The following is an 11170-nucleotide window of genomic DNA, read 5'->3' on the forward strand; positions in this document are numbered from 1 at the left end:
TGCTTAGCTTCCCAGATCTGACGAGATCGGCCTGCCCTACACCATGCCCCCTTCCCTCCCATTCTACTTGTAGTGAAGCTTTTTCGGATGCGCGTCAGAGCACTTTGGTCCCCTGTCCCCAATCTCAGCTTGCAACACAGATCGGTGTCAACACAGGCTCCACTTCTATGCGACGTGATTTTAGTCTTTGTATCCCTTTTGGTATAAGCTCCCTTTTTTGTGGGGGTTTATTTGGGGGTATTTTTTCAAATGTGCCTGGGCCTGTGAGCGTGTGTGCCCCTGGAAGTCATGGCGGCCTCTGGTGACTGACCCCTACTGGGAGCCTGGAGGATATTCGGAGAGGTGGCTGAATAGAGCCTGCCGCCCGCCTCCCGACTGCTGGCATTCCAAGTACTTGCCAGAGTCGACCCTGCTTCGCTTCCAGGATCTGACGAGGTCGGGCTTGCCTGGGCTATCCGGGGAAGGGCTGGTATAAGCTGCCTTCAGACTCAGCTCTTGGCTCAGCCGGCAAGATATCAATGTTAAAAGAAAGACGCGAGTCCCTTATTGTGGCCGCGCGTGGCACTTTCACATCCGTTCCTGTTTAAAGCGGCGCCTTCTTCCCCACTGTTCTGCCGCCCGCTTCCTTCTGATAGCAGGGTCCCAGCCTAAGCTCCAGGGGAAGGACTACAGTAGGAAGGGAGGGATTCCCCCACCGGAACGGTGTCGAGCAAAGCTGGCTTGCAGGATGCAACACAAACAGTCCTGAATCCTCAGCATCCCATCTCAGACCCTGAGGAAATAGCCTGTGCCATACACACACCCGGGTGAAGAAGCATGAATGGGGTGTACCCTTCACCCTGCCCACCTGCTAAGCAGGATTTTGCTTGCTGCCACGTGACCCAGCCAGAAGAGAGCAGAGCGCCTGCCAGTTGGATGCCTGAGGGCCGCGAGGCTCTATCCCTCATACAAACTTACATTTGTTTGGTGTAGTGGTTAAGTGTGCGGACTCTGATCTCTCTCAGCCCCACCGACCTCACAGGGTGTCTGCTGTGGGGAGAGGAAGGGAAAGGTGCCACTACCATCATTACCACCATGTTCCATCTTACCCTGGCCCTGGATGAGGGAACGTCAGCGTCCCCGGAGCAGAACTGCTGAACAGTGTGAAGTACGCCATCTGTGAACATCGAGAGCACTTTAGTTAGTTAGTTAATAACTTATTAAGAAAGACCGGGTTTGATTCCCCACTCCTCCACTCGCACCTGCTGATGTGACCTTGGGTCAGTCACAGGCTCTGGCACAGCTGTTCCTAAAAAGAGCAGTTTCTGCCAAGAGCTCTCTCAGCCCCACCCACCTCCCAGGGTGTCTGTTGTGGGGAGGGGAAGGGAAAGGAGTTTGTAAACCGCTCTGAGACTCCTTTGGGTAGTGAAGGGCGGGGTATAAAAACCAACTCCTCCTTCTCCTCCTCCTTCTCCTCCTCCTCCATCCTGGGGTATAAGGACTCAGTGATCTCCATTCCTACTTGTATCTGATGAAGGGAGCCTTGACCCTCGAAAGCTGATACCCCCCAAATCTTGTTGGTCTCTTAGGTGCTACTGGAATCTAGCTCTTCCGGGAATGGCCGTTTCCCAGTGCAGGGTGCGGAGGGTTCTCTGTTGGAGATTCCAAGCCCCGCCCCACCCAGAACCTGTTCCCTGGGGATATCTGTTAAATTTGGCATCGGTAGGCTTTCAGCGTCGCCTCTTCAGCTCCATTCTGCTGCCCACTTGTCTTTTGCCCCCACCTGTAAAATCTAAGACAAGAAGAAGAAGAAGAGAAGAAGAGATTGGATTTATTCCCCGCCCTTCACTACCCAAAGGTGTCTCAGAGCAGCTTACAAACTCCTTTCCCTTCCCCTCCCCACAATAGACACCCTGTGAGGTGGGTGGGGCTGAGAGAGAAGAAGGAGAAGGAGAAGAGATTGGATTTATTCCCCGCCCTTCACTACCCAAAGGAGTCTCAGAGCGGTTTACAAACTCCTTTCCTTTCCCTTCCCCTCCCCACAACAGACACCCTGGGAGGGAGGTGGGGCTGAGAGAAGAAGAAGAAGAAGGAGAAGAGATTGGATTTATACCCCGCCCTTCACTACCCAAAGGAGTCTCAGAGCGGTTTACAAACTCCTTTCCCTTCCCCTCCCCACAACAGACACCCTGGGAGGTGGGTGGGGCTGAGAGAGCTCTTGGAGTAGCCAAATTACTGCTCATAGCTTTAATGCCAGTAGCTCACAAAGTGGAATTTTTGCTCATAAGACTCTATAGCTTAGAGGGAACATTGGACCCGGTCCTCCCAGATTAGAGTCCGCGCACTCAACCACTACACCAAACTGACAAAATGTAGATCTGTGTGCAGCTCCATGATGACGGGGTTTTTTCCTTCCCAGGTTCGGGGCCCACCTCTCTGGAGGGGATACGGTCTCGCGCTCCATCCGACTCAACAACCCCACGCCCTTCGGTAAGAAAAGGGTGAGATCTGTATTGCTCTGTCGGGGAAGGCAAACAGTTTCGGGAAGAGGCTCCGGATTTCTTTCTCAGCCGAGCTGTTTTCCTGGAGGACGGCCGAGGACAGCCACAGCAGGGAGGGATTCTGGGAGCTTTGAAAAGCAGCCGAAGAGCACCAGTGCTTGAAAGCCGCGCGCAGACCAATGTTCCCTCTAAGCTATGGGGTCTTGTGAGCAAAAATTGTACTTTGTGAGTTACTGGCATTAAAGTTGTGAGTGAACAATTTGGTTACTGCATAAATTAGTTTGCTCTGGAGCCCTCCTTCCTGAGCTAAGACAAAAATGTATGAGCTGGAGGCTAAAAAACTGTGAGCTAGCTCACACTAACTCAGCTTAGAGGGAACACTGGCCAAAAGCTGTGTTTCTTCCTGTAGTGGTTAGGTGCGTGGACTCTAATCTGGGGAAACCGGGTTTGATTCCCCACTCCTCCACTTGCACCTGGCTGGATGACCTTGGGCAAGCCGTAGCTCTGATAAGAGCTGTGCTTGAAAAAGAGCCGTTTCTGTCAGAGCTCTCTCAAATTCAAATTCAAATACCTTTTATTGGCATGCAATATTAGAAGCATTTCCCAATAATACAATCCAAAAGAAATTATAAAATAGATAGTCGTGGCTATGTCAGGCCTAACTCAAGTTGTCACAAACTAGATTTGACCATACAAAAAGATGCCTGAATCATAAAATAAATTGGAATTCTAAACTTTTAAACTTAAGTTTTTAGACTTATAAATTAAGAATCATTAATATGATCAGGGTCACTCTTCCGTGTTATAAAACAATGGAGAAACTTAGCGGTCAGTTCAATGATCTCCGGATCTCGTGAAGCAAGGAGAAATTGTACCTTGATTCTATCCGATTGGCCTGCTACCAACCTAAGGGGGGCTTCTATAAACTCCACTCGAATGTCATTTAACAATTTACAGTATAAGAGTACGTGCTCAACAGTTTCTATTTCTCTTCTATTACATCCACAGAACCTGACTGAATAAGGAATTTGCTTATATCTCCCCTCAAGAATAGCAGAGGGGAGAACATTAAGACGGGCCAACAGATAAGCTCTACAAATTTGCGGTGAAGTCAGACAGAAAAAGTAATATGGTAGAGCACCAGAAAGGGGATAGGCCCACCTTACTGAGGAGCACCTTCCGGAGGCAAGGGCTCTGAGCATCAGAGCTCTCTCAGCCCCACCTGCCTCACAGGCTGTCTGTTGTGGGGAGGGGGAGGGAAAGGAGTTTGTAAGCCGCTCTGAGACTCCCTTTGGATAGTGAAGGGCGAGGAATAAATCCAATCTCTTCTTCTTCTTCTTTTACCTCACGGGGGGCCTGTTGTGGGGCGGGGAGGGGAAAGGAGTTTGTGAGTCGCTCTGAGACTCCCTTCGGATAGTGAAGGGCGGGGTATAAATCCAATCTCTTCTTCTTTTTCTTTTACCTCACAGGGTGTCTGTTGTGGGGAGGGGAAGGGAAAGGAGTCTGTAAGCCGCTCTGAGACTCCTTTGGGTAGTGAAGGGCGGGGTATAAATCCAACCTCTTCTTCTTCATTCATTCATTCATTTTTAACCCGCCCTTTTTTCCATGGAGCTCAGAATGGAATACATGGTTCACCTACAGTCGTCAGCCTCCAGGTGGGGCCCGGAGATCTCCCAGAATTACAGCCAAGACGGGAGTCCCTTATTGTGGCCACGCATGACAGAGCTCCGTGCCCCTGGAGAAAACAGATACTTTGGAGGGTGGATCCTGTGGCGTTAGACCCCACTGAGTTCCTTCCTGGCCCCAGGCCCCGCCCCCAAATCGCCAGGGATTTCCTAACCTGGAGTTGGCAACCCTAGGTTCATCTCTTTTATCTCCCCAACAGCCCTGCTGAGCAGCAGGGCATCTGTTCGGCACACAGAAGGTCCCAGGTTCAATCCCCGGCAGCATCTCCAGTTAAAAGATCTGGCAGGAGGTGATATGAAAGGCCTCCGCCTGAGACCCTGGAGAGCCGCTGCCGGTCTGAGTGGACAGTGCCGACTCTGATGGACCAAGGAGGTCTGATTCAATATACAGCAGCTTCATGGGTTCAACAGGCTCAAGTGACAGAAGGCTCAGGGTCACTCCAAGTCTTATTTTTATAACCTTAAGGACTAGGAGCCTGAATTCCATTTATACTTTTGATTCCTGCACAGTGAGCTTCTCATGTGCACCGCTTTGGGTAAAATTAGTTTTGCCGTAGGTGACACTAGAAGAAGAAGAAGAAGAAGAAGAGAAGGGATTGGATCTATACCCCGCCCTTCACTACCCAAGTGAGTCTCAGAGGGGCTTACAAACTCCTTTCCCTTCCCCTCCCCACTACAGACACCCGGTGAGGTGGGTGGGGCTGAGAGAGCTCTTGACAGAAACGGCTCTTTTTCAAGGACAGCTCTTATCAGAACTATGGCTTGCCCAAGGTCATCCAGCTCAGGTGCAAGTGGAGGAGTGGGGAATCAAACCCGGTTCTCCCAGATTAGAGTCCGCGCACTTAACCACTACACCAAACTGTAAAGGCCAGGGCCATGATATTAAGGCCCTCAGTCCTGGTTTTATCAGAGTTCAGTTCGCGACACAACACCTTGCATTTATCCCTGGTTATAACAGCATCCATTTATCCCAGGACAAGTGTGGGGCAAAACCGGGCTGACCTCAGTGTAATGTGGAAACAAAAAAATACCCCGAGATAATTACAGGGGTGAACTCGAGTGTAGTGTAGAATGTAAGTTCGGGGACAGGGTTGAACCGGGATTTAAGGTCTAGTGCGGAAAGGACCTAGATGACCTTAGAGCAGTGATGGCGAACCTTTTAGAGACCGAGTGCCCAAACTGCGACCCAAAACCCACTTATTTATTACAAAGTGCCAACACGGCCATTTAGCCTGAATACTGAGGTTTTACTTTAGAAAAGAAACCTCATAAATTAACTTAAGATGATCCAAACAAAGTAAGGAAAGCAATCCGAAATGCTTTCATTTACTTAAGATTATTTGGCAGAGAATTCGACACTTTAATGATGGACTTGGGGCCTGGCTGGGGCGATGGCACGCGTGCCCACAGAGAGGGCTCTGAGTGCCACCTCTGGCACCCATGCCATAGGTTTGCCACCACTGCCTTAGAGCTTTTTGTGTCTGGTGTGCTGAGGCTGGGGCAGCCCCTTCATCCTGGCAGGTGACTGCAGTTGCTGACGGACGCGCATCCGTGTCGAGGCCCCATTATAATCCGAGCCCCCAGCGTGTTTCTCCCCCGCCCCCTTTTCCAAATCCAGATATCCGCATGGACTGGGAGAGCTACAATCAGGACAAAGACGACGACAAACTGGTGGACCTCCTGGTGTTCTACGGAGCCCCTTTCCCAATTAAAGACATGGACGGCAACGAGATCGAGTCCCTCTGTGAGGAGACGACACCTACGGATCAGGCATCGTACAGTGCCAGCAGTGCCACGGCGCCATCTCGTGGAGAAGGCCCAGTAAGGAAACGGTGCACTGTTGCTTTGAAGGCTGCCTGACTGTCAACGGGGCTAAAATACACCATTATGGCCCATTCTGGATCTAGCATTGGCCCTGCTGTTTCCCCAAACCCACGTTGGAACAGAAATCCCCCTCTGCATTGCACGCCACTGTCACTGTGACTGATTGTCGGATTTTATGGCAGTGTCCAGCCTGCATGCCCCTTTCACTTCATTTGATCTCTCGGTTTTATGGAAGTGTCTACATACATTTATGGCCGTTTTATGGCCATTCAGGGGTGACTCTGGAGTCAGTACAGCGCTGACCCAGAATATCTGAATGTGGTTTTGAGCCGTATCTTTTTCTGTTCCAGTGCGGGTTTGGTCAAACCAACAGAGCGAATGCTGGATGCAGAATGGGCCGATTTTTTTTTACAGCTTTTCTTCTGGGTTCAGCACTCAGATCAGAGTCAGCACACAGTCAGCCCCAAGAACGTCGCTTTAAAATCCTCAGGAGCCAATTCTGCTGATAATTGGGGGGGGGCATGGGTGGAGGAGGGAGGACTCCTGCCTCCCCCCCAGCCTCTTTCCTGGGCGTAAAGAACCCCTGCCCTGCCCTGGACAGCCCAAGCTGGCCTGATCACGTCGAATCTTGGCAGCTAAGCAGGGTCGGCCCTGGTTAGTCCTTGGATGGGAGACCACTGAGGAAGTCCAGGGTTGCTACGCAGGGGCAGGCGATGGCCAACCACCTCTAAATGTGTCTTGTTTTGACCCGTATGGCCCAGGCGAGGCCATTCTCATCAGATCTCAGAAGCTAAGCAAGGTCAGCCCTAGCCAGTTCTTGGACGGGGGACCTCCAAGGAAGACCAGGGTGGTGACGCAGAGGTAGGCAATGGCAAGCCACCTCCAAACGTCTCTTGCCTTAAAAACGTCATAAGCCAAGCTGTGACTTGGCACGGGCAGCACTCTTCACCACCCCACTCGGTGCCCTCTATGTTTCCCAGCTGAGCCAACGACATCTCTGAGGGGCAAAGCGGAAGGGGGGGGAAGGCTCCCTCTCTCTCCCCGTGTGTCCTGGTCCCGATCTGAATCGGGCCACTGTGTGCCCGGGAATGACATGGCCGCCCAGAACCCTCAGCACACAGCCAACGATCCCTGTAAGCCGTGGAGTCTTGTGAGCAAAAATTCTACTAAGTTGTGAGCGAGCAGTTTGGCTGCTGCATCCGTGAGTCTGCTCTGGAGCCCTCCTCCTGAGCTATGACAAAAATGCGTGAGCTAAAATGCGTGAGGCTAAAAAAACCCTGTGAGCTGGCTCACACTAACTCAGCTTAGAAGTGACCTTCTTGGGACTGACGTGCAACTCCGATCAAAGCTGTGAACCCAGAGGCAACTCGTAGACGGACCATGCAGCGTAGCCCGTAAGTTCGCCCTGCCCTTCCCCGGGGAGTTCAGGGCAGGTTACGTGGGTTGTCTTCCCAATAACCCGGTGAGGCCGGTTGAGCTGAGCAAGAGTGCCTCACCTGGTGGTCATCCCACAAGGGGAAAGAATGTGAACCCAGGTGTCCCCATGGCAACACAAAATCCCGTAATTCAGTGGTCCTCCTACTGTAAGTCAGGGCCCAAAAGTAAAAACATCAGAAGAGCCCTGCTGGGTCAGACCAGTGGTCCATCTAGTCCAGCATCCTGCCTCACACAGTGGCCAACCAGTTCCTCTGGAGGGCCAGCAACAGGGCAGAGAGGCTGAGGCCTTCCCTGATAAGAACATGAGAAGAGCCCTGCAGGATCAGACCAGGGAGGGTCCATCTAGGCCAGCATCCCATCTCACACAGTGGCCAGCCAGTTCTTCTGGAGGGCCAACAACAGGGCACAGAGGCCGGCGCCTTCCCCTGGTAAGAACATCAGAAGAGCCCTGCTGGATTAGACCAGTGAGGGTCCATCTAGTCTAGCATCCTGCCTCACACTGTGGCCAACCAGTTCCTCTGAAGGGACAAAGACAGGGCATAGAGGCCGAGGCCTTCCCCTGATAAGGACATAAGGAGAGCCATGCTGGATCAGACCAGGGGTCCATGTAGTCCAGCATCCTGTCTCACGCAGTGGCCAGCCAGTTCCTCTGGAGGGCCAACAACAGGATGGGGATGACAAAAACAGTTGACGGGGATGACAAAAACAGGGTGGCTCTTTTTTTGCCGTGATGAGTCCAACACTGCTCCGAGTCCTGAAACTCTCCTGGGTCTGTTTGCCATAGAACCTGAACACAATCTTCGAGGACGACGAAGACGGAAGCAGTTCCAGTACCGAAGAGCTGTTGCCCTCGCCAAAAATAATATCTGTCGTCATCCGACCGCACGAGGGAGTCCCCTCAGACTACCCTTTCTGCATCACCCCCAAGCAGATAGTGAGTCCTCTTCCCTCTGACGTGGGCCTGGAGACGTAAGAGTAGAAACGCTGGGAGGGAAACCGTCAGTGGGGAAGGGGACGCGTGCCGTGAAGGAGACCCGAGGAAGGGGGAAGCCAATGTTGGATCAGGCCAGTGACCCATCCAGTCCAACACTCTGTGTCACCCAGTGGCCAAAAATACCAGGTGCTCTCAGGAGGTCCACCAGGTGGCCCCTCCAGTCCAGCACACTGTGTCACACAGTGGCCCGGGGCCCACCAAGAATAAGAGAAGTCATGTTGGATCAGGCCAGTGGCCCCTCCAGTCCAGCACACTGTGTCACACAGTGGTCAGAAGAACCCAGGTGTCGTCAGGAGGTCCACCAGCGGGGCCAGAACTCCAGAACTCAATGCTGCTGGAAGATCCAGAGGGTGGGCCAAGTCTTAACATTCCACCCAGTGAGCAGTGGCACCTTCCTGCAAAGCAGGGAGCCCTCATCCAATGCAAGAGCCTTCATCCGAAGCACAAACAACTTCAAGAGGGGATTGGGTGAACATACAGAACAGAGCTCCATCAGTGGCTCTTAGCCACAAGGTATAGACAGAACACTCTGTCTGGGGCAAGTGATGCTCTGTATTCTTGGTGCTGGGGGGGGGGGCAACAGTGGGAGGGCTTCTAGTGTCCTCCTGGCCCCACTGGTGGACCTCCTGATGGCACCTGGTATTTCTGGCCACTGTGTGACACAGAGTGTTGGACTGGGTGGGCCACTGGCCTGATCCAACATTGGCTTCTCTTATGTTCCTATGTTCTCTTAGCCACAAGGTACACATGGAGCACTTTGTCTGGGGCAGTGATGCTCTGTCTTCTTGGTGCTTGGGGGGGGGCAACAGCGGGAGGGCTCCTGGAGTTCCAGCCCTGCTGGTGGACCTCCTGATGGCCCCTGGGTTTTGGCCTCTGTGTGACACAGAGTGTTGGACTGGATGGGCCACTGGCCTGATCCAACATGGCTTCTCTGATATTCTAAGAGGAAATGTCCTTGTGTCAGAGAAGGGTGCAGCCGCTACTGGAGCAGAATCCAGGATTGCATCCAGGAGCGCAATGTCAGCAAGTGGCGTCTGGAGGCCTCGGCTCAGTTACGGGTCCAGCAACCCCCACAGGGCAGGCCAGCGGCCGTGTTTGAGGTCTCACCAGGAGCCCAATGAGATTCTTGAGTTCTGTTGCCTGGCTAAGAATGCAAAAGCAGGGGAGGAGGTGTTGATCATCTGGCGGGACACCAGCCACAGCCAGTGGCGTGCGCGTGGCTATGTGGCCCAGCATCGTTTTGTTCAGTGGACAATCTGAGGCCCATAGGTAGCCAGCAGCAGTGTTCCCTGTAAGCTGAGTTAGTGTGAGCTAGCTCACAGTTTTTTAGCCTCCAGTTCACAGATTTCTGTCTTCGCTCAGGAATGATGGTTCCAGAGCAAACTAATTTATGCAGTTGCCAAATCGCTGCTCCCAACTTTAATGCCAGGAGCTCACAAAGTAGAGTTTTTGCTCACAAGACTCCACAGCTTAGAGGGAGCATTGGCCAGCAGAGGCCAGGAATCCCACGCCTTAGAGACGCATCATACCACGCTTCTTACACATCTTCGTTACCTTGCTCCCTCTCATTCCAGCAATCCTGTTCCCTTTTTTTCATTCAGATTGGCCAGCCACCAATTCTCCCAGGAGAAACCGGAAGGTGGTGTTCCCTCTAAGCTGCGGAGTCCTGTGAGCAAAAATTCTGCTTTGTAAGCTACTGGCGTTTAAGTTGTGAGCAAGCAATTTGGCTACTGCATAAATCAGTTGGCTCTGGAGCCCATCCTTCCTGAGCTAAGGCAGAAATGTGTGAGCCGGAGGCTAAAAGACTGTGAGCTAGCTCACACTAACTCACCTTAGAGGGAACACTGGCGGTGACTCTCGCACATAATTCTGTGTGACCCTGTGCACCACATTGCCGCGTTCTCCTCTTTTAAGAATGTTTTCAGCCTCTTCCCCACGTGATGGCAACTGCGCAAGTTTCCTCCGCTGTCGCATGGCGCTTCTCAGAACAACCTCATCCAAAGCCACACAGCTGTTAACGAAACCACTGTTTGATTCCAGGTCATCCCTGCAGGGGGCGCTGCATCCATCCACATATCCTTCACTCCACTGATCCTGCCGGAGATCATTAATAAGTTTGAGTGTGAAGCTTTCGCCCTCGGCTTCATGAGCCTGGATAGCAAGGTAGAGACTGGACAGGGAAAGGCCTCGCCCTCTTAATTCTTCCCCCCCCCCCTCAACTGAGGCTTCTGACCTTTAAGACCGACAAAGTTTTATCCGAGGGATAAGCTTTCGTGAGCATACACACTTCTTCAGATACAATGACATGGAAAATACCAGCCCATGCATCTAGGCAGAGGGTGAGCAGCAAATTAGCATGCAGCACAACGAAGATGTTTAACAGATTCAAGGACCAAACAGGAACAACAAGCTTAGTTTATATGGTTACCGTGCTGGAGACAGTTTAGTTACATGCCCCATTCTAAGATCAAGAGGATCCTGTCACGCTTTTCTGGACCTGTTCCAGCTTGTCAACATCCTTCTTGAACTGCAGTGTCCAAAACTGAACACAGCACTCCAAGTGAGGTTTAACCAGAGCAAAGGGATACCATCACTCAGGGGTCATTTCGTAGAAAAAGAGGTGCAGGAGCTCATTAGCATAACTTATTAGCATAGCTTATTTGCATATGCAGATAACTTACTTGCATACCAGAAGTGTGTCAGAAGGCAACACCCACCGCTCAGGCTCCACTGGACTGTTTTGGATTGCT

At 52.0% G+C, this 11170-nt stretch overlaps 1 protein-coding gene across 1 annotated transcript in view; it reads left to right on the forward strand.

The window, feature by feature from the left end:
• DLEC1 (deleted in lung and esophageal cancer 1) overlaps nt 1-10980 on the forward strand; it is a gene marked incomplete at both ends in the record, with an annotated part of 64595 nt that extends 53615 nt beyond the window's left edge. The window contains 5 exon segments of the mRNA XM_015415719.1: nt 2399-2469; nt 5784-5954; nt 8179-8360; nt 10461-10583; nt 10927-10980. Of these exon segments, the coding sequence (XP_015271205.1) occupies nt 2399-2469; nt 5784-5954; nt 8179-8360; nt 10461-10583; nt 10927-10980 (601 nt within the window).
• Between the last annotated feature and the right edge of the window lie 190 nt (nt 10981-11170).

The sequence above is a fragment of the Gekko japonicus genome, unplaced genomic scaffold (genome assembly GCF_001447785.1).
Source record: "Gekko japonicus isolate JY-2015 unplaced genomic scaffold, Gekko_japonicus_V1.1 scaffold4882, whole genome shotgun sequence".
NCBI classification, from domain to species: Eukaryota; Metazoa; Chordata; class Lepidosauria; order Squamata; family Gekkonidae; genus Gekko; species Gekko japonicus.